This window comes from Gopherus flavomarginatus, chromosome 12 (assembly GCF_025201925.1).
Source record: "Gopherus flavomarginatus isolate rGopFla2 chromosome 12, rGopFla2.mat.asm, whole genome shotgun sequence".
Classification (NCBI taxonomy): domain Eukaryota; kingdom Metazoa; phylum Chordata; order Testudines; family Testudinidae; genus Gopherus; species Gopherus flavomarginatus.
In genome coordinates, this window is record NC_066628.1 from 8,941,531 (window position 1) to 8,968,007 (window position 26,477).

Below are 26,477 nucleotides of genomic sequence, written 5' to 3' on the forward strand. Positions count from 1 at the left end.
CCTCCACATACCCTTAGGGGACCCTCCCCACTGTTAGGGGACCCTCCCCACTGTTTGGGGACCACTGGACTAGAGGATCCAGTCATCTCTTCTGGTCCTAACCTCTGTGACTCTATTGCTTATCTGATTTTCAAATTAGCTTTTGCTGGAAAATTCATCTACTTTAGTCTTTCCCCACATTTCATAAAGTTACATAACAAAAAAAAAAATCCTATACACCCTCCCAAAAGATTATAATAAAAATAAGAAAAAAGCATGCTAGCAAAGAAATGAAAAAAGGTTTTAAAAGTTAAATTAAAAAGAAAACAACTTTAGCACAATTAAGCAAACTCCCACATGAGGATCCAAACTGCTACTAAATGTTTCTTGTCAAAGGAAGGAAAATGACACTTACTTATTTCTTTATCTCGTTTTTCTAAAAATGAAAAAGAAATAAAGATATATTTTTATAAGGGCTTTCCATTTTCTTAAGTTTTATTTTTCATGCATATGACAGTAAAGGCTGAGAGAATCATAGAAGATTGGAGTTGGAAGGGACCTCAGAAGGTCATCTAGTCTAATCCCCTGCTCAAAGCAGGACCAATCCCCAGACAGATTTGTACCCCAGTACCCTAAATGGGCCCCTCAAGCATTGAACTCACAACCCTGGGTTTAGCAGGCTAATGCTCAAATCACTGAGCTATCCCTCCCCACTTCCTTGTCATTATATCAGAGGAGAGGATTCAGGGGTCCCTTCTGGTCTTAAATCTGTAATTCTATTGCTTATCAGTTTTTCAAATTAAATTTTGGTGTGAAATCAATCCAATTTGGTGTTCCCTTCATGAAGTTACACTAAACCCCTAACCAAAAAACCCACAATAATAACTAAAAGCAAGTACGCAAACAAACAAAAACAGGTTAAATATTGCCAAAGAATTCTAAAAGTCAAATTTAAAAGCAAACAGCTCCACAACAACTAAACAAGCTCCCACATGAGGATTCAATCTGGTACAAAAAAAATTCTTGTCAGAGGAAAGATAATGACACTTACCTATTTCTATATCTTGTTTGTCTAAAAATTAAGCAAAATACACATATTGTTTGTTAGAAGTTTCCCTTTTCTTATATTTTATTTCTCTTTATCATCAATACTAATTTTAAGGCTGAGAGATTATTTCTATTTAAACTCCTGTTCAAGACAGTCAAGTGAGAGAATCCAGTGGTCCTTTCTGGCATTAAACTTTGTGACTCTATGACTCAGTTGCTTCTCAGTTTTTCAAATTAGCTTTTAGTGTGAAATTTATCCACTTTGGTCTTTCCCCACATATTATAAAGTTAAATTAGAAAACAACCTCCCACTCTCCCAAAAGAGAATAAAAATAATAATTAATAATAATAAAGCAACAAGTAAACAAAACAAAGAAAGGTTTTCTATTGCAACAACTTTTAAAGTTACATTTGAAAAGAAATATGTCCACCAGAATTAAAAAAACTGCCACATGAGGATCCAATTTTGTTACAAGAAATTTCTTGTCAGAGGAAGGATAATGACACTTACTTATTTCTTTATCTCGTAGGTCTAAAATTAAAGAGAAATAAATGCATATTTTTGTTACGTGTTTCCCTTTTCGTATGTTTTATTCCTCTTTATCATCAATATGACTGTGAAGGCTGAGAGACATCAAACGTGCCTCAGAATGTCAGACTAGAGGATCCTGTAGTCCCTTCTGTGACTCTATGATTGTATTGATTATTAATTTCTCAAATTAGCTTTTCATGGGAAATTTATCCAGTTTTGTCTTTCCCTACATTTTGTTAAGTTACAATACTCACCATAAAAGAATAATAATAAAAAGCAAGTATGCAAACAAACAAGAGGTTTAAAATTGCAACAAAATTGTAAAAGTTAAATTTAAAAGCACACAACTCCACACCAATTAAACAAACTCCCACATGAGGATCCAAATTGGTATAAAAATTTTCTTGTTGGAGGAAGGATAATGACACCAATTTCTTATATCTCTTTTGCCTGAAAATTAAACAGAAATACACATATTGTTTGTTAGGAGTTTCCCTTTTCTTATTTTTATTTCTCTTTATGATGATAGTTGGGACCCTCCTTCCAGATGATGATGTGGTATCGTCTCGCACTGAGGATATCTCTCTGGGGGATGGAATTCTAGTTGTTAGGAAGAGACAGGCATTAGTAATGGGCAATTTGATCATTAGAGACCTAGATAGCTGGGTTTGTGATGACTGGGAGAAACGCATGGTGAGTTGCCTGCCTGGTGTGAAGGCTGCAGATCTCTCGAGATATCTAGATAGACTTCTGTGTAGTGCTGGGTAGGAGCTAGTGACTGTGGTAAGTGGAGGTACCAATGACATAGGGAAGGATAGGAGAGAGGTCCTGGAGGCGAAATTTAGGCTGGTAGGTAAGAGATTGAAGTCCAGGACCTCCATGGTAGCATTCTCTGAAATGCTCCCAGTTCCACACACAGGGCCAGTTGGATAGGCAGAACTGCAGGGTCTCCATGCGTGGATGAGACGATGGTATAGGGAGGAGGAGGTTAGAATCATTAGGAATTGGGGAAACTTTTGGGAAAGGAGGAGCCTATACAGGAAGGATGGGCTCCACCTAAACCAAAATGGAACCAGATTGCTGGCACTTAAAATTAAAAAGGTTGTAGAACAGTTTTCAAACTAAGGGCTGGAGAAAGCTAACAGGTGCAGAGAAGCATATGGTTTAGACAGAGACATCCCTTAGGACAGGCTCTACTAATGGAGATTCTCTATGTCCTAGTAAGGAGGAGACGATGGAAGATGATAAAATACAGGTAGGATCTGATGAGAAATGGTCAAATGAAAAACAGTCTCATTCAATTACATCATGTAATGGGAGACAGCTAAAAAGTGACAAGTTTTTAAAGTGCTTATATACCAGTGCTAAAAGTCTAAATAATAAGATGGATGAACTAGAGTGCCTCATATTAAATCAGGATATTGATACAACAGGCATCACAGAAACTTGGTGGAATGAGGATAATCAGTGGGACACAGTAATACCAGGATACAAAATATGTCGGAAGACCAGAACAGGTCGTGCTGGTGGGGGAGTAGCACTATATGTGAAAGAAAGCGTAGAATCGAATGAAGTAAAAATCTTAAAAGAACCAAACATTACCAGAGAATTTCTGTGGATAGTAATCCATGCTCTAATAATAAGAATATAGCAGTAGGGATATATTACCGACCACCTGACACGGATGGTGATAGTGACTGTGAAATGCTCAGGGAGATTAGAGAGGATATTCAAATAAAAACTCAATAACAATGAGGGATTTCACCTATCCCTAAATTGACTGGGTACATTTCACCTCAGGAAGGGATGCAGAAATAAAGTTTCTTGACACCTTAAATGACTGCTTCTTGGAGCAGCTAGACTGGAGGAACCCACCAGAGGAGAGGCGATTCTTGATTTAGTCCTAAGTGGAGCACAGAATCTGCTCCAAGAGGTGAATATAGCTGGATCGCTTGGTAACAGTGACCATAATATAATTAAATTTAACATCCCTGTGGCAGGGAAAACACCACAGCAGCCCAGCACTGTAGCATTTAATTTCAGAAAGGGGAACTACATAAATATGAGATTAGTTAAACAGACATTAAAAGGTACAGCACCAAAAGTAAAATCCCTACAAGCTGCATGGAAACTTCTTAAAGACATCATAATAGAGGGTCAATTTAAATATGTACTCCAAATTAAAAAACATAGTAAGAGAACTAAAGAAGAGCCACCAGGGCTAAACAACAAAGTGAAGCAGTGAGAGGCAAAAAGGCATCCTTTAAAAAGTTGAATTAAATCCTAGTGAGGAAAATAGAAAGGAGCATAAACGCTGGCAAGTGAAGTGTAAAAATATAATTAGGAAGGCCAAAAAGGAATTTGAAGAACAGCTAGACAAAGACTCAAAAAGTAATAGCGATTTTCTTGTTAAGTACATCAGAAGCAGGAAGCCTGCTAAACAATCAGTGGGCCACTGGATGATCGAGATGCTAAAGGAGCACTCAAGGAGAATAAGGCCAGTTAGGACAAACTAAATGAAATCTTTGCATCCGTCTTCATGGCTGAGGATGTGAGGGAAATTCCCAAACTTGAACCATGCTTTTTAGGTGACAAATCTGAGGAAGTGTCCCAGATTGAGGTGTCACTAGAGAAAGTTTTGGAACAAACTGATAAACTAAACAGTAATAAGTCGTGAGGACCAGATGGCATTCATCCAAGAGTTTTAAAGGAACTCAAATGTAAAATTGCAGGACTTCTAAATGTAGTCTGTAACTTATCATTTAAATCTGCTTCTGTACTAAATGACTGGAGGATAGCTAATGTGACGCTAATTTTTGAAAAGGGCTCCAGAGGTGACCATGGCAATTACAGGCCAGTAAACCTGACTTCAGTACTGAGGAAACTGGTTGAAACTGTAGTAAAGAACAAAACTGTCAGACACGTAGATTAACATAATTTGTTGGGGAAGAGTCAACATGTTTTTTGTAAAGGGAAATCATGCCTCACCAATCTACTAGAATTCTTTGAGGGGGTCAGCAAGCATGTGGACCAAGAGGATCCAGTGGATATAGTGTATTTATATTTTCAGAAAGCCTTTGAGAAGCTCCCTCATCAAAGGCTCTTAAGCAAAGTAAGCTATCATGGAATAAGAGGGATGGTCCTCTCATCAACTGGTAACTGGTTAAAAGATAGGAAACAAAGGGTAGGAATAAATGGTCAGTTTTCAGAATGGAGAGAGGTAAATAGTGGTTTCCCTCAGATGTCTATCCTGGGACTAGTCTTATTCGACATATTAATAAATGATCTGGGAAAAGGAGTAAACAGTGAGGTGGCAAAATTTGCAGATGATACAAAACTACTCATAATAGTTCAGTCCCAGACAGACTGCAAAGAGCTATAAAAGGCTCTCTGAAAATTGGGTGACGGGGCAACAAAAGGCAGATGAAATTCAGTGTTTATAAATGCAAAGTAATGCACATTGGAAAACATAACTATACATATAAAATGATGGGATCTAAATGAGCTGTTACCACTCAAGAAAGAGATCTTCGAGTCATTGTGGATAGTTCTCTGAAAACACTCACTCAATGAGCAGCAGCAGTCAAAAAAGCAAACAGAATGTTGGGAATCATTTGGAAAGGGATAGAAAGGATAAGACAGAAAATATAATACTGCATCTATATAAATCAATGGTACGCCCACATCTTCAATACTGTGTGCAGATGTGGTTGCCCCATCTCAAAAAAATATATATTGGAATTGGAAAAGATTCAGAAAAGGGCAACAAAAATGATGAGGGGTATGGAACAGCTGCCATATGAGGAGAGATTAATAAGACTGGGACTTTTCAGCTTGGAAAAGAGATGACTGAGGGGGAATATGACAGAGGTCTATAAAATCATGACTGGTGTGGAAAAAGTAAATAAGGAAGTGTTATTTACGCCTTCTTATAACACAAGAACTAGGGGTCACCAAATGAAGTTGATAGGCAGCAGGTTTAAAACAAAGAAAAAGAAGTATTTTTTCACACAACACACAGTCAACGTGTGGAACTCCTTGCCAGAGGATGTTGTGAAGGCCAAGACTATAACAGGGTTCAAAAAAGAACTAGATTCATTGAGGATAGTTCCATCAATGGCTATTAGCCAGGATGGGCAGGGATAGTGTCTCTAGCCTCTGTTTGCCGGAAACTGGGAATGGGTGACAAGGGATGGATCACTTGATGATTATTTGTTCTGTTCTTCCTTCAGGAGCATTTGGCATTGGCCACTGTTGGAAGATAGGATACTTGGCTAGATAGATCTTTGGTCTGACCCAGTATGGTCGTTCTTATGTTCTTATCAATATGAAAATTAAGGCGGAGTGATTATTTTTTCTATTCAATCTCCTTTTAAGGAGGTCACACTAGAGGATCCAGTCATCCCTTCTGGTCTTAAACTCTGTGACTCTATGACTCTATTGCTTATCTATTTTTCATATTAGCTTCTGCTGTGAAATTCATCCAGTTTAGTCTTTCCCCACATTTATTAAAATTACATTACAAAACAAATGCTTATACACACCAAAAGGAATGATAACAATAAAAAAAAACAAGCAAACAAAAGATTTCATATTGCAACAATTTAAAAAGTTAATTTGAAAACAAATACCTCCACCACAATTAAAAGAACTCCCACATGAGGATCCAAACTGATAGAAAAAAATTCTTGTCAGAGGAAGGATAATGATACTTACTTATTTCTTTATCTCGTTTGTCTAAAAAGTAAAAGAGAAATAAATATATATTTTTGTTAGGAATTTCCTTTTTCTTATGTTTTATTTCTATTTTTCATCAGTACATAGTGAAGGCTGAGAGAAATCAACCCCTTCAGGACATCAAACAACAGAGGGTCCCTTCTGGTCTTAAACTCTGTGACTCTATTGCTTATCAGTTTTTTAAATTTAATTGTAGTTTGAAATCTATGCAATTTAGTGTTTCCCCACATTTTATCAAGTTACTGTAATCCCCTAACCAAAAACAAAATAATGAAAAAAGCAAACACACAAACAAAAACAGGTTAAATATTACATCAGAATTGTAAAAGTTAAATTGAAAAGTGAACAACTCCACAAGAATTAAACAAACTCCCACATCAGGATCCAATTTCATACACAAAAAATAAATTTTGTCTGAGGAAGGATAATGACACTTACCAATTTCTATATCTCGTTTGCCTAAAAATTAAACAGAAATATGCATATTTTTGTTGTTTCCCTTTTCTTATGTTTTATTTCTCATTATCATCAATACGATAATTAAGGCAGAGGCCTGGTCTACACTAGGGGGTGGGGGTCGATGTAAGATATGCAACTTCAGCTACGGGAATAGCGTAGCTGAAGTTGAAGTATCTTATTTCGACTTACTTCCTGTCCTCATGGCGTGGGATCGACGGCTGCGGCTCCCCCTGTCGACACTGCTACCGCCACTAGCCCTGGTGGAGTTCCCGAGTCGACGGGAGCACATTCGGGGATTGATATAGCACGTCTAGATGAGACACGATATATCGATCCCCGACAAACCGATCACTACTCGCTGATCTGGCGGATAGTGTAGATATACCCTTAGAAACTATTTCTATTCAGTTTCCTCTTTAGGAGATCAGACTAGATGATCTGGTCATCCCTTCTGTTTGTAAACTCTGTAATTCTGTTAGAATCATACCATCATAGGACAGAAAGTCTAATCCCCTGCATTCGTGGCAGGACTAAGTATTATCTAGACCATCCCTGACAAGTGTTTGTGCAACCTGATCTTAAAAATGTCCAGTGATGGAGATTCCATATCCTCCCTGGGCAATTTATTTCAGTGCTTAACCACTCTGCCTGTTAGGAAGTTTTTCCTAATGTCCAACCTAAACTGCCCTTGCTGCAATTTAAGCCCATTGCTTCTTGTCCTACCCTCAGAGGTTAATGAAAACAATTTTTCTCTCTCCTCCTTGGAGCAACTTTTTATATACTTGAAAACTGTTAGTTATCATGTCCCCCCTCAGCCTTCTCATCTCCAGACTAAACAAACCCAATTACTCTATTGCTTACTAATTAATCAAATAAGCTTTTTGTGTGGAATTTATCCAGGTTAGTTTTTCTTCACATTTTATAAAGTTATATGCCCCCCCCCATGAGAATAATCATAAAAAACAAGAAAGCAAAGAAACAAAAACAGGTTTAATAATGCAAAAAAAAGTAAATAAAAAGGGTAAATTAAAAAAGGAAACAACTCCGCAACAATTAAACAAGCTGCCTGTGATGGAATACACCAGTTTAAAACCATGCCCTTTGGACTTCATGGGGACATGGCCACTCTCCAGTGGAGGATGGACAGTGTGCTATGGTCACATGGGTCCTACGTGGCCACCTACATTGATAATATCATCATTTACAGTGAGATTTTGGCTGAATATATGAAGCACATTACTGTAATATTTTGGGTTCTCAAGGAGGCAAGTTTGATGGCCAACCCAACCAAGTGTCAGCTGGCCACCCAAGAAGTCACGTATCTAGGGTATGCCGTGGTGGGGGGGGGGGAAGCTATGACCTTTGGTGGAAAAGTTGAAGCCCTAGTGGCCTGTGGGATACTACTAACATTTCGTCTCAAACTTCGTTACCATGGCTGCCTCTTTGACAGACCTGGTTAAGGGCACTGCACCCAAAAAGATCCACTGAACCAAAAGCTGTGACAAGGCATTTAGAGCACTACAAGACCTGTTGACCCAGGAGCCAGTAAATATTCCACTCAGCCTTCTCAAAGCCCTTTATTCTCTGAACAGATGCATCCAATGTCAGACTCAGAGCAGTGCTATCTCAGGAAGTCGGAAGAGAAGAAAACCGTGTTCTCTATCTCAGCAGGAAGTTATTCCCACATGAGGTAGCCTAATAGGTCATTGAAAGGAGGCCCTGGAGGTGAAACAAGCCATTGATGCCCTGTACTATTATTTATGGGGGTAGCCCTCCTGCCTAGTAACTGACCAAGCACCACTCCACTGGCTGAAGTCAATGACAAGCCATAAACTAGGCATTATGCAGCAGCATCTCTCAATGCAGCCATAGAGCTTTCAACTGGTACATCATTCAGGTACGGAAACTATATATGTGGACTTATCACAGGATGGTGGGGACACAAACCCGCCCAAGGACACCATAGCCCAGCGCCTGAGGGGAAGGGTGTGTGAGGGGCTACCAAACACCACCCTGGGCATGATAGGGTGAAAGAACAGTACTGTGCCAGGTAACTCTGCCCCTCCAGCCCTGCAGATCATGCTCCAACTGGAGAAAGGGCTGAAAAGGGAGCAACCCAGCTCAGAAGGGAGAGGCACGAGAGGGGGACAGACCTACCCTGAAGGTTACTGACAAGGGCATGGGAGCAGCCTCCTTGAGGGACTCACTGCTCGCTTAGACCCAGTTGGAGCTGATGGTTTGGTGCCTTTTCTTTTTCTTTTCACCTTATCTTGGACTGGAAGCTGGGAAGCCCAGCAGCTGATAGGAAGTGACCCAGGGAGGGTTATTTGGACGGTATCTTTGGGGTCCAGACACTGTTGACCATTCTAGGATGCTGGATCAGAGACCGGTGTAGTGGGGGGACCCAGGTTCCCCTATCTCACTGCACCAGCTATTTGGGGGTGGGCCCTGGGGCTGGTTTGTGGCACCACCTGTACTTCACCCCTTCTTTCCCCCCTTCGCCTCTTCTCCCGAAGCCCCACCACTCGCTCCTCTCTGCCCTCTGCAGCAAGTGGCAGGTGAGAGGCGCTTGGGGGAGAGGGCGGAGAGGAGTGAGCAATGAGCAGGGGCCCTCGGAGGAGTGGGCAGAGAGTAGCTGATGGGAGGCCCTCAGGCGAGGGAACCTTGAGGGAGAGGACGGAGTGAGGGCAGGCCTCGAGGGAGAGGGCAAAGTGGGGATGGAGCACCCACCAGCAAAAAGAAAAGTCAGAGCCTGTGATCAATAACTCGATTACACTCCCACATGAGGATCCAATTTTGCATAAAAACTTTCTTCTCAGAGGAAGGAAAATGATACTTACCAATTTCTAGATCTTGTTTGCCTAAAAAATACACAGAAATACACATACATTTTTTATGACCTTTCCTTCCCTTATGTGTTGTTTCTCTTTTTCATGAAAGTTAAAGCCAAGTGATTATTTCTATTCAATTTCCCTTTTTCTATTGCTTCCCCACCACCCCAAATAACATTTTGGTGTGAAGTTTATCTAATGTAGACTTACCCCAAATGCTATGAAACTAGATTATCAAACCCTATCCTGGGGCACATCCCCATCCCAGTCAGGAAAAGGCTATAACTCCTCTGGCCTCAACTGGCGTTAAACAGGCATCCTGCAGGGCCTACTCCACTTGGAGGAAATGATCTTGAAAGGGAGAATTTGTCACAGGAAGGGGAGGGCTGCTGGAACTCAGGGGTAGCTGATTCTTGCAACAGAGTCACTGGAAGACAACTTGTGAACCTCTGCCACTGACAAGGGTCCTTCAGACGAGGCACAAGCTGACTGCAGCAGGGAGTGTTTGAAGATAAACCTTGTCTGGGATCTAGCTGTACTGAAATTTCTGTCATGAACTCACTTGATTCATGCTACACCCCAGCTTTGCAACAGTTTCTAGACTCTTCAGTCTGCCAGACTCTCTCTTCCTCTTGGGTAAGCCACACGGCTTCACCACTTCCTTAGATTGGACCTATCAGCCTTCAGTACTCCTGTTTTGCACTCTGAGTTCTGTTCTGTGAGTCCAACTGAGATACTACCAATAGAGACTTGCACACCCTTCAGGGATAAATGCACCTCACCAAGTGTTTGCAGTGGCACTCAAAGAGCATTGTCAAAACAGTCGGCTGTATTAGTCAACTGGACACAGCATAGGTTGTCATAAAGAACTGAAGGTTAAAACATAGACCATTCTGGTCAGCCCAGAGCCCATATTCTGTAGTGAACCCCACCGTTCAAGCTCTGTTTGTTTCTCCATCCAACCTCCTTATTCAGACTCCAGATTAGAGCCCTGACTCCTTCCAGCAGCCAGCTCTTATCCCCCATCTCACACCTCTCCAGCCCTTTGTTCTTGAGCTGGGGAATGTTGCTCAGCTTCCCTGCTTAGATGTGGGGGAATCCATCTCCCTCTGGGCTGTTGGTTGCTACATGTCAATATCCGGTGACTGGATTTGCCACTGTCTTCTCTAATGCCCCATCGATATGGGGACTAAGGCCCATAACATCAACACTGATGTCTCTTAATCATAGAGCAAACAGTCCTTTTATTCCTCTGAGTAACAATGTCACATATAGAGGAAACTGAGGCATACATAGAATTCATAAAAATATTGAAGAAAATTCCAACTTCATCACTCCTTCATTGACAAGCCAGACATCTATCGATTCTTCTGAAAGACTCTGAGGGTGAGGGCTGGTCTGCACTGAAAACTTACACCCTCAGACATGTAGCTAGGCCAACCTCAGCCCCTAATTGGAAGGACTTTTAAAGGGAGACGGTTCTCTGGAAACACCCAATCGGGCCCTACAATGGTCCAGCCTATTACACACACATCAACCCTCCCCAATCCAACAAACACAGAGAAATGAAAATAAATAAAAAAAACCCAACAAGCCTATATACAATTCTGAGACTGTAATCAACATTTGTATTTGTGGAAAAAGGAAAATTGAAACTTACCAACTTCTTCAGTAAGTTTCCCTTAAAAATACAGAAATAAATATAAATTATTTTCTTCTCCGTGCTTCATGAAACAGTGTTAAAAGTCTACATCCTATAGGTACAAAATTCTTTAGAAGCATGGAGGGACAAGTCCAATTTATTTGGAAATTGGGCAGATATTCTTTATGGACTAAGTGAACCCAGAGCCCTGGAGCATAGACATCTGTGTCTGAGTTATGTGATAGTTGATATGCTTTTTGTCCTAACTGAAGAAGAAATGTGTTTATTTACTGATTTACCACAGGGGCGTTTCTATTGGGCCCAGCACTGTAATATCGAGATGCACTACACTTTGTTAACAAAAAGGATCTTTGAAGTACAAATATGAGAGGCTAGGCTTTGCAGAATTTTCTCTCAAGTGGGACAGAGACAGACAGTGATAAGCCCCTGAGAACTGGGAAGACAGGGAGATGAAGGAATGAGCAGAACACAGATGTATCTGCTGTGATCTGATTCTTTGGTTCAGTTCTATAGCCTAAGACTCTCCTCCCTCCTATTCTCACACCCTCAACTTCGCCAGCACCCTCTATCAATACCCCCACCTCCTGCCACACACACACAGCTCTGCCCTTACTGTCTATTAATAAATTCACATGCATTCTTCTTTATTTAGGACAAGATCAGCAGGTCACACGTTCTTTTAATATTAAATTCTGAAATTCCTCTTATTTATTTATTAGAATAAAACCTTTATACACAGTGTATTTCTCCCTCTGATATTTACCTTTCATTTTAAAGAGATAAACAGTGAGGCCAATGAAACCAAACAAAACCACCAGGATCACACTGAGAGACACCATCCAGGAATTCACCCTCGGGAAAAATGGATCTGAAAAAAAACCACACCCAGAAATTGCCTTTGTTTGGAAGTGGTGATGAAAATCAGATGTTTTTACTCCATACAAATACATAAATAGTACCCAGCAGGATTTCTGTGAGATAAGAGTGAAAGAATGGCCATGTCCACACTACACAAAATGCCAGAAACTGATTTTAAAAATGGCCCCAATCAACAGAGATTTAACACTGATTTATCCTGGAAAAAACAGACCTGGTTTGATCCATTGCTATTCAGAAAGCCATAGAATTCAGGGGCAAATTCTCTGCTCATAAAACCTCACTGACTCCAACAGAGTTACACCAGCAAATAATTTAATCCTTAGTGTTCAGCAACATTCAGAAATTGTCAGATTAATTGGAATATTTCTGAAAAATCCACTATTATCCCCCAAATATTTGAAGGAATCATAATCACAATTTCTCCAGACAATTCTGTAGCAAACTAATTAATCTTCATTTACTTTTCTTGTGTTCACAGTGATTCAGAAATCCACCCAGGATGGAATTTTGGAAATATACCTAAAGCTTTCTCTGCCCAGGGTTTGTGCTTTGATACAGTGAAACTGGGGCAACCCTCTTATGTGGCCATTCTTAAATTGGTTCAAGAATTGACAACATACGAGTATTGCACCAATTTGAATAAAATGATGCACAAAACCTTAAATCATAAATCGGCTGAATAGTGCCCTACCTCCATTTAGCTGAAGTCAGTAAGGAATTGACTGAAGCTACATCGATACAGGGCCCATTGAAATTTATATGAGTGTTGACCCAAGCAAGTGTCATCAATTAACTAAATAGTTCATCAGTGCAACTTTTGTGTGTAGACAAGGGTAAAATGATTCCCTTTGTGGATCCAGACCAAAGTGACTTAAGGAGCACAAGTCCCACTAAAAGTCAGTAGAAAGACCATCACATGACTGAGGTGACATTTCACACAAGTAATGAACAATAAGGCCATGTCTACATCTAAAGTTTTGCAGCGCTGGTTGTTACAGCTGTATTAGTACAGCTGTATAGGGCCAGCGCTGCAGAGTGGCCACACTTACAGCAACCAGCGCTGCAAGTGGTGTTAGATGTGGCCACACTGCAGCGCTGTTGGGCGGCTTCAAGGGGGGTTCCGGGAACGCGAGAGCAAACCGGGAAAGGAGACCCGCTTCGCCGCGGTTTGCTCTCTCGTTCCCGGAGCCACCCAGCAAACCGCAGGGAAGGAGACCTGCTTGCTCTGGGCTCCGGGAACGAGAGAGCAAACCGGGAAAGGAGACCCGCTTCGCCGCGGTTTGCTCTCGCGTTCCCGGAGCCACCCAGCAAACCGCAGGGAAGGAGACCTGCTTGCTCTGGGCTCCGGGAACGAGAGAGCAAACCGGGAAAGGAGACCCGCTTCGCCGCGGTTTGCTCTCTCGTTCCCGGAGCCACCCAGCAAACCGCAGGGAAGGAGATCTGCTTGCTCTGGGCTCCGGGAACGAGAGAGCAAACCGGGAAAGGAGACCCGCTTCGCCGCGGTTTGCTCTCGCGTTCCCGGAGCCACCCAGCAAACCGCAGGGAAGGAGACCTGCTTGCTCGGGGCTCCGGGAACGAGAGAGCAAACCGGGAAAGGAGACCCGCTTCGCCGCGGTTTGCTCTCGCGTTCCCGGAGCCACCCAGCAAACCGCAGGGAAGGAGACCTGCTTGCTCTGGGCTCCGGGAACGAGAGAGCAAACCGGGAAAGGAGACCCGCTTCGCCGCGGTTTGCTCTCGCGTTCCCGGAGCCACCCAGCAAACCGCAGGGAAGGAGACCTGCTTGCTCTGGGCTCCGGGAACGAGAGAGCAAACCGGGAAAGGAGACCCGCTTCGCCGCGGTTTGCTCTCTCGTTCCCGGAGCCACCCAGCAAACCGCAGGGAAGGAGATCTGCTTGCTCTGGGCTCCGGGAACGAGAGAGCAAACCGGGAAAGGAGACCCGCTTCGCCGCGGTTTGCTCTCGCGTTCCCGGAGCCACCCAGCAAACCGCAGGGAAGGAGACCTGCTTGCTCGGGGCTCCGGGAACGAGAGAGCAAACCGGGAAAGGAGACCCGCTTCGCCGCGGTTTGCTCTCGCGTTCCCGGAGCCACCCAGCAAACCGCAGGGAAGGAGACCTGCTTGCTCTGGGCTCCGGGAACGAGAGAGCAAACCGGGAAAGGAGACCCGCTTCGCCGCGGTTTGCTCTCTCGTTCCCGGAGCCACCCAGCAAACCGCAGGGAAGGAGACCTGCTTGCTCTGGGCTCCGGGAACGAGAGAGCAAACCGGGAAAGGAGACCAGCTTGATTACCAGAGGCTTCCTCCTTCCACGGAGGTCAAGAAAAGCGCTGGTAAGTGTCTACATTGGATTACCAGCGCTGGATCACCAGCGCTGGATCCTCTACACCCGAGACAAAACGGGAGTACGGCCAGCGCTGCAAACAGGGAGTTGCAGCGCTGGTGGTGCCCTGCAGATGTGTACACCTTCAAAGTTGCAGCGCTGTAACTCCCTCACCAGCGCTGCAACTTTCTGATGTAGACAAGCCCTAAGTTGTAGGAGTGAGAAGATCACAAAGAAGCCACAGTACAGAAATTACCACATTCAAAAACCTCAGTAAGCTGGAGTTAAGGTAGCAGGAACACACTGCGTCAGTGGATTGAGTATAAGTTTCTTATCAAAAGGTTGGAAGTTTGTATCTGTACGCGCGTGCATGCTAGAATATCAGGAAAGTCAGACATAGCATTAAATTTACATGAAACCCAAAACTTTGATAAGCCTAAATTGCGACCCTGTAAAGACACCAGCCTCCCATCTTCTGTTTGTATGTGGATTATGAAATATCGATCACAGATATTTCAGTTCTTGTTTTCCTATATTTTGTTTTGTTTCTGGTGGTGGTGAGTTCAGTGTAGGATTTGGATGGTAACTGACCTGCTATATAAACTGCTGATTCCTTTTCTTGATCGAGAACAGTGTTCCTGATGCAACAGGACAACTTTTGGTTTGCATGCTCTGTTACAATGATCACAGTTTCTGTTTCAAACAGGTTGTTATCCCCTGGGGATTTTATTTCAGAGAGCGATGGTAAATGTCGTCCATTGAGATCTTTCCACAGCACCTCAGGCTCTGGGTACCAACCAGCTGATCGACAAACCACCCGGATCCCTCCATCCTGGTGACCCTCAACAGAGATGAGAGGAGCAGAGCCCAGACCTAAGGGGAAAATACATAAAGGTGTCAATTCCATAAATTAATTGATAAAGCAGAATGGATGAGGGACTATGTGTGGATCCCTTACTCATATTAGAAAGCACTAATTCATGTGGGTAGTCAGTAGAAAGGATGAATAAATTCGGAATGTTTGAAATCCCAATACTTATGGACACAAAAAACGTAAACAAATATTTTAAATAATTTCATTAAGTGAGTGGGAGATATTTTTGTTTCAGCATAGGAGCAGCTGAGTGATGAGCACCTTTGGAGATATGACAACATAGATACCTGAATAGGATTTGAACTTTTGAAAATCTGATCATTAGTGCATTGTATAGATATATTTATTATTTAAAAAGTCTAACTAGCTTCATGGTTGCTGTGCAGAGCCATCCAGAGGGGGGACAAATGGGGCAATTTGCCCCAGGACCCGGGCCCCACAGGGGCCCCATGAGCCCTGGCCCGGCAGCAGTCCAGATCTTCGGCAGCATTTTGGTATTGGGGGACCCTTCAGCGCTGCTGAAGACCCTGAGTGACTGAAGGGCCCTCCGCCGCCAAAATGCCGCTGAAGACCTGGACCGCCACCAGGTCAGTACAAGTGCCGCAGCTCCCCCACTTTCCCCAGGCCCCCTGAATCCTCTGGGCAGCCCTGTTGCAGTGTAAAAGCAGCAGGAGAGAAATCTTAAATCTTATCTAAGAGTGGTAAATACATAATTTTCCCTCCCCACTGTGACACTCTGCACTCCATATTCACCATAGTAATATGATTATGATATAATTATGTTGCATCTTATACAAGATGTGTCATGTAAGGTGTCAATGGAAAAGTTATGATTTTTAGAGTATGGTTATCCTATTTGTATGCATAAATGTTTAATCTGGAGTTATGAATATTGACTATGCAGCTGTATTTCAAATGTGCTTATGCTGGATAACACCCACAACTAGCCTTTCAGGTGCAAGAGCGAAGAAGCTAGACAGTGCTAATGGCCCATGAGCAAAAAGAGCAGGCCATGGTAAAGTCTTGTCCTCACCGGGGGACAATGCAGACAGTTTATGGATAATGGCTGCCATGACTCATCAAGCATGTAGGGGCATCTGACTAGATCACATGATATTGAACTCCAGTTTGGTACCTGTATTTTACCACAAACTTGGCTGGGAATCTGGTTTTGAACAATCTGGTTCCTGCCATATGGAAGAAACTATAAAAGGGGGAAGTGACATCACCAACAGGCCTCACTTTCCCCACAACCCAACATCTTTATATAGCTCTGGAAGAGCACAGACTTTGAATTGGGGAAGTGCTGGTCACAGGTGGGAAAGAAGGAAACCCTGCCTGTGTACGAAACATTTACAAACTGCTTGTATTATCTAACAGGGTGAGACACTGTTTGATTAAAATCCTGTGTAGTATATTAGGCTTAGATTATGTGTTTGTTTATTTGCTAAGTAATCTACTTTGATCTGTTTGCAATCACGTATAACCCTTAAAATCTATATTTCTGTAGTTAATAAATCTATTTTATATTTTTTACCTGCAGCAGTGTAGTTTGTGTGAAGTGTTTGGAAAAAATCTCAGCTCAAGTAACAAAGGTTTTGTGTATATCCCCCTCCACATCAAGGGAGTGGCGAATTGAGTAATTGTATCAGAGGGGTAGCCGTGTTAGTCTGGATCTGTAAAAGCAGCAAAGAATCCTGTGGCACCTTATAGACTAACAGACGTTTTGGAGCATGAGCTTTTGTGGGTGAATACCCACTTCTTCAGATGCATGCAGAAAGTTAGATTGTGACAGAGCAGGAAGCAGTGCAGATTTGACCTGGGAATGTTGCCTGGGAGTTACATTGGGGAGGAGAAGGAAGCTACCTGAGCTGTAACCTGAGCCAGGAGGGGGGTTGGGAGAAGTGACACCTTCTGCCTGGGAGAATGAACAAAGGAGAGGAGGAGCAGGGCGGAGGTGGGAGAAAGCTGCTGGAGGAATTTTTAGTTTCAGTTTGGGCTGGTTGGTACAATGCAGGGAACCCCAAGCTAGGGTCTAAGCTCCCTGAACCCCCCAGAAGGACTTGATTGAGGGGTTCTGGTTGTGCCGACAAGCTCTGCTGTAGACTGCGCTCCTATTGTCCAATAAACCTTCCGTTTTACTGGCTGGCTGAGAGTCACAGTGACTCCCAGGAAGAAGGATGCAAGGCCCTGACTCCCTGACACTCCGTAACATGGATACACTGTGTTATTGTAAAATATATATCAACCAGGGAGTCACAGCTGTAATAGGAAAGAACAAAGCCTGCAAACCGCACAAAGCTAAAACTGTCACAAACTACTGACCTGCGACCTGCAGTTCCAATATGGTTTCTTCATGAAAAGTATCGTCTTGAACAAAGCAGTGGTATTGTCCTTCATCAGAGTGTCTGATATTGAAAATCCTCAAGGGAACATTCCCATCTGTGAGTCCGGCTTTCAAAAGCTCCGTCCTTCCCTGATATTCTGGCATCTGCCGATCAAACTGATCCTTCCCATCACGGTACAAGTGCACAAAGGATAAAAACTCAGGTCGGAACCATCTCACCTCCATGTTTGCAGCACTCATCCGGGGGGACAGGTGACAGGGTAACACAGTTTCCTGACCCAGGATGGCAGTGACAGGGTCACGGGGTCCAATCACTGTGAACTTTGCTGGAAAATGCACCAGGACAATAACAACGAAAAGTAAGTCAGAGGAAAGTGGGAATCTGATATGAAGGACACGGCCAATAGGTTCCATTTCAGACAAACTTTTCAAAAAGTTCAGCCAGAGACAGACACTCAGCATGGAACATTTCAGCCTGAACGTTTAAGGGAGAGCAGCGCTCATGAGCAGAGGGACTGGGGCTCCGTTATAAGAACACTCAGCCTCAGAGTATGGCACAGGCACACAGCACTGAGATGGGAGGTGAAGCTGATCATGGGCAAGTTTGGCGTATGGCCCAGGCACAGAGCATGGACACAGTGCGGAGGTGACAACTGGTAGGTTCAGTGCATGACAGAGGCACACAGTGCTGACATGGGGTGGGAAGCTGAAGACAGGTGTATTCAGTCCATGTCACAGTCACTCATCAGAAAAACTGAGGCAGAGAGCTGGGAATGGACGTGCTCAGTGTATAGTTGAGACAAACTTACTATTCAACAGCTCGTTTTTGTAACTGCTCTCAAACTGACACGCTTACTGACATTGCCATGAAATTTGTTGGGCCTCACCAGGAATAAGGGTAAGGTTGGAGGCCCATATTTGGTGTTCTTTTACCAAAGGGTTCCTGAGACATTGCCCTATTGCTACAGCCAATTTTTGGACTATTATGGTTCAACATTTCATGTGCTCAAGAGACCAAATAACCAAACGTAGCGAAAATTATTGCCTAAAGACAAAACAATACACTATGAAAAGGAGACATCCATACCCTCCTCCTGGGAAGCAATTCTTATCTTGCAGCGTGCTCACCTTACACACAAGGTATGCTTGAAAAATACACCCTGAACCCACTTATATTTATACTGTGGCTTTTTGCAAGTGAGAAAGCACTTTATACCTCCCCTAAGAGCCAACCCACCAGTTTCTTAACTTGTTGTTCTGTACCTTCCTTACCCCTGTTTTGGATACTGCATTCCAAACCAGGTGGGTGTAGAGTACATCCCAAGCAGTGGTAGGACACACCTTTCGTGGCTTTGATAGGCTTCCTATTTTCTATTTTGAATTCTAATGTCAGATTTGTAAAGTGTTGTGGGATATTAGATATTGGTGAACAGAATTGTGGGACGAGCATAATACATTTAGTTAACTTAACTTCCCATCACTCTCCCTCTCTCTGTCTCTAATGTATATTATAGGACTACTGTGCACATAATGTCTAATAATATGGTGTATACTACACCTAACATATATGTATTAGCTAACAGGCCCAATTTAAAAAGTCACATGACATCATTATATTCTGGTTCTTATGTTTTTTTGCAGATTAGTCTCAGACTACGGCTCTGATCTTTTCTACATCTGAAACCCACTACGTTATTTGATTCTATTATTTATTATTGCTGTTATTAAACTCTTCAACAAGTGTCCACCCAATGCTTTGGGCATCTTTGACAATCTTTTAAAAATACTTGTGTGAAGAAACAGACCTGGGCACAATTCCAGAAGCAAATAAAATAACCCAGCAGCAACACAATCAGAGCAAACAATGAATAGCGAAGGTGCTGATCTTGCTGTGGTTAACTTTACACACTGGGAGTAGTTCCATTGACTTTGAGTGAAGCGTGTTGTTAAGACACTTCAGGGGCCTAAATAAATCCTCTAAGAGACAGCAGACACAGTGTGGATTCCTACCTGATTCCATCTTGCGGACATATATAATGAAGAAAACAATAAAACCAGGGAGAGGGGAGCTGGCTCTGGAGCTGTGGCAGAATGAGAGAACCTTCATCTTCGCTGAAACTTGATCTAGACAACAGGAAGGAGGAGGAAAACAACTCATCATAGTCAGCATAACACTGACTAACATGAAATCACTAAAGTCAAACATTAAAGAGGACACATTAAATAAAAAAAGGAATAAATACATTGTTAAGTGAACTCTTTCATATTATGGAGTTAGAACAGCCATTCAATTACAGTTGAAATATGTGTTTCCTTTACGATTCTGATTTTGTCCCATCCCTACAAAATTCACATTAAATAAAAGTCAAATCAGAGTAAAAGTTGGTAGTAATTCCACTAATGGAGAAAAAAGTTTGAAGAAATGAGAAAGTGTGTATGAGAGAGAAAGATTCTTGTTTTTTTTTTACCCATTTCCTTTCTTTCAACGTATCCGAGGCAAAATGATTCAGTCCCATAAACAAAGTTACTCAGTAACAGGGACCACAGAGAAAAAGGCTTCCCATAAACTTGGATTTGCAAGAGTTTGTAACTTACTTTACAAAACAGAAATATACAATAAACTAATTCATAGCAAATCTCCCTTTGAATGCACTGAGAGCAGGATCAGATCCAGTTTTCTTGACTAAAATATAGGAGCAAAGAAATAGATTCTTAAATCAAATAACCAGAACAGTCTGGAGTTACATTACAATGAAAGGAGATGGAAAAAGTAGCTCATGTATCATTTTAAATATATAGTTCAAAAGCAAACTGTATATTCAGAGTAAGACACATTTATCTGGGATTATTGGCTCATTTTGCAGTTAATAATTCACACAGGGAATAAATGTCTGCTAGGAGATATCAAAGAGCAAGGGAGATGGTATTCAAGTGACAGAAGCTCACTTACTTGATACACCCTGGAAATAAACTTTGGAACAGTTTTGAGCTCTCTCTGGTGTTTCCAGGTTTTCTAAAACCCTCATCCATTCTCCTCTGGTTAGTTTACATTGTCAGTGACTCTTTCAGTGATGAGACTGCAAAATTAATTCTTCGTAAGAAATTACAGAGACAAAGAGCTGAACCCTGGTCTTTCTTTCCGTACTTCTGCCAAAATGGTGTTTATTTTTTGTTGGACACTGAATTGAGCTGTGTCTCTCTTGATGCCTTCACGGAGATAGAAAGCGAAAGTAGAAAAGGAACTGGAAAGCTATGGTGATTTCAGCCTGTATCACACCTTCATTACAGTTTGGAAATAAGGATCCTCCCCCAAAGAAGTCCTCCTAGCCTGCCAGTGTTAGTGGCAGTAGAGTCAGACATCCAAGTGCCCCGATCTGGCTGAAGGCAATGAGAATGATGAAGTAGCAATTGGCTGAGCCCTCAAGAGCTAACTCGTTGTTAATGTAGCCTCACACACTCTACAAGGCAGCAGGAAAGGAGGGAGAGGAGACAGCATGGCAAACAGAGACACACACCTTTTGTGTGAGAGAGAAATGTGCATTTCCCTTTTAAGTACACTGACCCCATTCTTAAGTACCCTGCCTTGTTAAGTTAATCAGCAAGCTGAGACTGCAGCTTCTGCCAGGAAGCTTCATCCGTCCTGAGTCCTGTCGAGTGTCCCCCCTCCTCTGTGGAGATGGGGTAAGTGGGGTGCAGGAGCAGGGGGGAGTGGGACACCCTGATATTAGCCCCCCTCTTTCCACTCCCACACAGCAAGCAGGAGGCTGGGGAACAGCTCTGAGGCAGAGGGCAGTGACAGCACATGGCAATGGAGGAAGGGACAGCTGAACTGCCGGCAATTGAAAGCCTGCTGGGTGGCGGCTGCACAAGGGACTTAGGGGAGCGGGGAGCTGATAGGGGCCTACCGATCCACCCTGGTTCCAAGTCCCCACCAGCTAGCTGCAACGGGCTGCTCTTCGTGAAAGCAGTGGACAAAGTAGGTGGCTGCTAAATGACATTAGAAGGGAGTGTCACGGAGTGTGGGGGGGGTCTGCTCCTGCACTCCTCTTCCTGGGACCCACAGTGACTCTCAGCCAGCCAATAAAACGGAAGGTTTATTGGACAACAGGAATGCAGGTTACAGCAGAGCTTGCAGGCACAGTCAGGACCCCTCAATCGAGTCCTTCTGGAGTTTCAGAGTGCTTGGGTCCAGCATAGGATCCCCTGAATTCCCCTCATCCAGCCCAAAACCGAAACTGAACTGCCCCTCTTCCAGCCAGCCGATTCCTTTGTCCAGCTTCCCAGGCCAAGGCGCTAACCCCTTCCCCCCTACCTGGCTCAGGTTACAGGCTTAAAAATCCTGTCCCTCACCTAAAGACATCCCCGGCTCTCCCATCCCCCATGCAGACAACCCCTACTCCATCACAGGGAGCATTGCACAACTTTAAAAGAACATGTTCCCTAATTGATCAGCAATGTAACAATGAAACAACGTTAACCGGGATGACTTTAAGTGAGAAGTTACTGTAGTTAAAAAAATAATGCGTTAATGAAATTTGTGACTGAACTCCTTGGGGGAGAATTGTATGTCTCCTGCTCTGTTTTACCCACATTCTGCCGTGCATTTCAAGTTATAGCAGTCTTGGATGATGACCCAGCCCTAATCCCTCACTGGGGCCCAGAGATGCCACTGCAGTAGATATCAGTGCATTCTATTGATTATTAATTATTATTATCATTATTAATGTCAACATGGAAACTTTATGAGCACAAAGTTTCCAAATTGAAATCTATGGCCATAATTTCCAAACTGAAATCTGCAGGACTAGGACTCTCTCCTTGTGGCATCAGGAGATGTAGAAGAGGAACCGTGCCAGTCACAGGGTGGCTGACCCTATAAAAGGAGAGAGGTCTCAGCCCCATCTGTGACATACCCAGTTCTCCTCTCCAGGTGGAGACAATGAAGGAATGGTGAGCAGGGAGTCATGTGATCCAACCAGGCCTGGGGTAGGTAAAACAGAAGCCTATGGAGAGTCAGAGGGAGGAGGCCTGTGGTGAAGGCAAAGGAGGCCTTGGAGCTTCCTCGAGATGATAAGGCCAAACTCCAGACTAGAAGTCCTGAGAGTCTCTGCTGAGAGAGCAAGGGTGTTACTGGCCACAAAAAGAGCCTTGTGGATTATTTTCCTCAAAAGGGACTGAGGCAGGGCCTCTGCAGAGCCACCCCAGGTGGTGACGGTGCCCTTTGGAGGCAATGACCCTGCTAAATGCTTGATTACTCTGCTGCCTCCTCTAACCCAGTCCCTGCTTCCTGCATCAGACAGATTTGCTAGGGTCTGCCCGAGATCCACTCCAGTGCCCGTCCTAAATCTCATGAGGGTTGGGCTCCCTTCTGGTCCTCGTGAGGAGCTCTGGAGCGAAAGGGTGAAGGGGATGTGTGCCAAGAGGACAGCCCCAGCTGTATCCTACTGCTTCCTCAGCCCCAAGGACAGGAGCTGCATGGACATGGTGATTTATAGCTTTCAGAGGTGGTGGAAGTGGTGAAGGGCAGAGAAGGGGGGTCATTCAGTGACCAGGACTCCACATATGGGAAGCAGGAGGGGTGGGGTGCGGGTTCTTCACTAACCCTCACTCCAGTGTGTGAGCCTTAGGATGTTTATCGAGGGCCACACTTCACCTGCACAAGCCTTTGGAGGATTCCCAGTTGCTGGGAAACCTATTTAGGCCTGAAATTCCTCGTTCTTCAGTGGAGGCTCACTGAGTGGCTGTCTGGGGCTCAAGGAAACCCTAATGCTGCGGGAAGGTGAGTTTCCCAAGGGTCTGGTTATAAAAAAATAACAGTTGGTCAGTTCCAACCTGGAATTCTTTGGCAGCTTCCTCTGCAGGAATGACGGTGTGATCTCTGTGCTCCTTGGATCTGTCACACACCAGGCAGATGGGGATTTCGTCCTCTTTGCAGAACAGTTTTAGAGGCTCCTTGTGTTTCTCACACAGACTCTCTGTTTCTGATTCCTTCACTGTCTTCAACCTGAGTTCTCTGGCTGCTTCCACAATATTCCTGAATTTCCTGTTCAGTCTGAGGTTCCTCTGGGGAAAGATCTCTCTGCACTGAGGGCAGGAGATGTCAGTAGGAAATCCCCCCCCTCGGGTCATGCAGGCTCGGCAGAAACTGTGATCACAGTCTAGAGACATCGGATCTTTAAAATACTCCAGAAAGATGGGACAGGTGTCTTCATCCTGGAGTGTTTTTGCTGGATTTGCAGCAGCCATGGCATCTAGTGCAGGAAAGGGATGAGAGAGGAATTTAATTTCACTTCTTTCTGCTCAGAAATGGGTTGATTGAAGTTTGCATTTTTATTAGGCATTTCCTTTCTGGATGTAGTCTCATGCTGTTTGTTTTTTGAAGACTGCAGATGTAAGCAGAGTCAGGATGAGCTCTACCCTGACATCTGGTGGTGAATTATGGGGAGTGTGGAAAGAAATTTTAGGTGTTTGCATTTGCATACCCGCCCCACCTAGCATAGCCCACGGCAGCCTGGGATGGTTATTTTGACAACTCTGGGATCCCCAATTGCTTTGTTATTGGGGCAGGAGGAATAAAGTCTTGTCACCCTGATTATGTGAATGAGGAACTATAAAATTGCTTTATGACAGAGAGTCTCAATTAAGTATCAATTAAGTAGCACTCACTAGACAAGGGACATGGGTGCCAATTCCCAGTGAATGGAGAGAGGTTGGGTACTGGTGTGTATACCTGATGGTATGGGTCCCTTTTGAGGGCCTGGAACACCAATTGCACCTCTTTCTCTCTCCACTGTTAAAGAGCAGAGCTAATTCTGATTCTATTATGAGTCAATCTAGAGGCTGCTGAGCTGAATTCACTTTGGGCCAATGGTGCACCAGCACCAGGGCTCCCCTACTACAAGCTGAAATCACTAAAAGAGCTAAGCTTACTAAGCTGAGATCACTGAGTGCTGTGTTAACTAGTGGGGGAGCCTAAAGATCTATCGCTAAGCGGCTGGCAGAGCGGAGCAGTTTGCAGCATGGTTGGAGCAGCCCATGGAACAGTGAGCAGCGTGGAGCGGTTTGTGGGTTGGTTGGAGGAGCGGCACAGCTGGTGGAGTGGAGCTGGTCGTGGTGAAGGCTGCAGCAGAACTCCACGGAGAAGCGAAGCAGTTGGCCCCGGCCCAAGTAAAGTGCCCCTTAACACCTTATGTGCCCACCCCCCCCCCCATTTCCACCCAGGCTGGGGAGAGTAAAAGTCTGCAGATGAACTTTTGAACTCTGGGGTGGCACTGACCAGGGACAGAGACTTTTGGGCTGTTGGACGGGTAATTGGACTTAAGACCATAAGGGGAAAAGGACATTGCCAAAACTTACTTGATGGGTCTTTTGCTCATGGTTTACATTATGAATCCTGCGGCTGTAGCAAGAGAAAATAAAGCTACTATTACTACTACCAGTACTGTCTGTAATAAAACTTTACTATTGGAATAAGCCTGAAAAAGCAAAAACTCACTGTCACATTTTTCTCTGTGTCTTCCCTCCTCCTCCAGCCAGGCTGCCAACACTAGGCTCTGTGTTTTCTCCCTGCCTGGCACTCAGCAGCTGCAGGGGCTTCCCTCTAGCTTGCAGCAGGGAGACTGGCTGAGGGAGGGAGAAGCCTGCCTCCTGCATAAGAACAGTTTAAACTCAGCTGTTTCCTGAGTGGTTCATTAACATTTCAAAGAGGATCTGCAAGCAGTTTGGACATCACAACCATGATCCTCTGCTGGGGAGGGAATGGGATAGATTTGAACTTGGAAATGGTTCCTGATTTTGATTTTGTTTTTTGTGTATAGGAGATCCCCTCATCCCGGGGGCAGAAAAGAACTGCCCCTGCCATGGTCACACGCTGTTCTTATGCAGGCAGCAGCAGCAGGCATCGCAGCCAGTGTCCCTACTGCAAGCTAGAGCCTAGAAGAGAACCTCTGCTGAGGGTGTGTGTGTGTGGGGGGAGGAATGCAGAGCCTTGTCTGCAGCCTGGCTGGAGGAGAGGGAGGGACAAGATGAGAAATCAATGTGACAGTGAGTTTTCCGCTTCACCTGCTTTTATTAGCTCTGGATTTAAGCGGTGGAGCCAAATGCTTGTATTTGTTGTGTATATTAGTATTGGAGACAAGATTCCCTCACCCCGGGGGCAGACAAGGACTGCCCCTGCCATGCTTAAACACACCCTCTCCTCTCCCCGCAGCTACTGCGAGTGAAATTAACAAGGATGCCAGAAGCCACTCCTAACCCCGAGGGCTGAACTACTCAGGAAACAGCTGAGTTTAAACTATTCTTATGCAGGGGGCAGGCTTCTCCCTCCCTCAGCCAGTCTCCTTTTCTTATCGGTCCTCCATACCGGCCCGTACCGGCTTACTTTCACCTCTGCCAGATACTCAACACAATTAATATTAACAGCAAGGGGGAAGGAATGCCAGCCAAACTAGGGAAAGAACAGGTTAAAGTATATTTAGGTAAGTTTGATGTATTGGAGTTGTCAGAACCTGATGAAATTCACCCCAGGGCACATAAAGAACTCCCTGAAGCAATCTCAGAACTGTTAATAATTATTGTTGAGAACTCATGGAGGACAGGTGAGATCCCAGAGGACTGGGGAAGGGCACATTGTACCTATCTTTAAAAAAGGGGAACAAAAACAACCCAGGGAATTATAGACCAGTCAGCCTAACTTCAGTCCCTGGAAACACATTAGAAACAAATTATTAGAGAGCTCCCCTAAGAGGTGTAGGAGATCCCAGTTCAAGTTCTTTCTCTCCCTCACATAGAGGGACAGTGAACCTAGGTCTCTTC

At 43.9% G+C, this 26,477-nt stretch overlaps 2 protein-coding genes across 2 annotated transcripts in view; both read right to left on the reverse strand.

Moving 5' to 3' along the window:
* LOC127033147 (uncharacterized) overlaps positions 1 to 20,869 on the reverse strand; it is a 51,500-nt gene extending 30,631 nt beyond the window's left edge. The window contains exons 1-12 of the mRNA XM_050920952.1: positions 20,614 to 20,869; positions 19,674 to 19,787; positions 17,642 to 17,989; positions 15,034 to 15,315; positions 12,012 to 12,116; positions 11,246 to 11,266; positions 9,595 to 9,615; positions 6,734 to 6,754; positions 6,275 to 6,295; positions 1,538 to 1,558; positions 1,031 to 1,051; positions 395 to 415 (exon numbers count right to left, since the gene is read on the reverse strand). Coding sequence (XP_050776909.1) covers positions 395 to 415; positions 1,031 to 1,051; positions 1,538 to 1,558; positions 6,275 to 6,295; positions 6,734 to 6,754; positions 9,595 to 9,615; positions 11,246 to 11,266; positions 12,012 to 12,116; positions 15,034 to 15,315; positions 17,642 to 17,989; positions 19,674 to 19,787; positions 20,614 to 20,689 — 1,072 coding nt within the window. The 5' untranslated portion in view covers positions 20,690 to 20,869. The remainder of the gene's footprint in view (positions 1 to 394; positions 416 to 1,030; positions 1,052 to 1,537; positions 1,559 to 6,274; positions 6,296 to 6,733; positions 6,755 to 9,594; positions 9,616 to 11,245; positions 11,267 to 12,011; positions 12,117 to 15,033; positions 15,316 to 17,641; positions 17,990 to 19,673; positions 19,788 to 20,613) is intronic.
* Positions 20,826 to 24,238, reverse strand: LOC127033359 (zinc finger protein RFP-like). Its single transcript, XM_050921398.1, has 2 exons — positions 23,496 to 24,238; positions 20,826 to 20,870 (listed from the first exon to the last, which is right to left on the reverse strand). Exons 1-2 carry the CDS (start codon positions 23,907 to 23,909, stop codon positions 20,826 to 20,828), a joined length of 459 nt encoding a protein of 152 aa, XP_050777355.1. The 5' UTR covers positions 23,910 to 24,238.
* Positions 24,239 to 26,477: the final 2,239 nt, after the last annotated feature.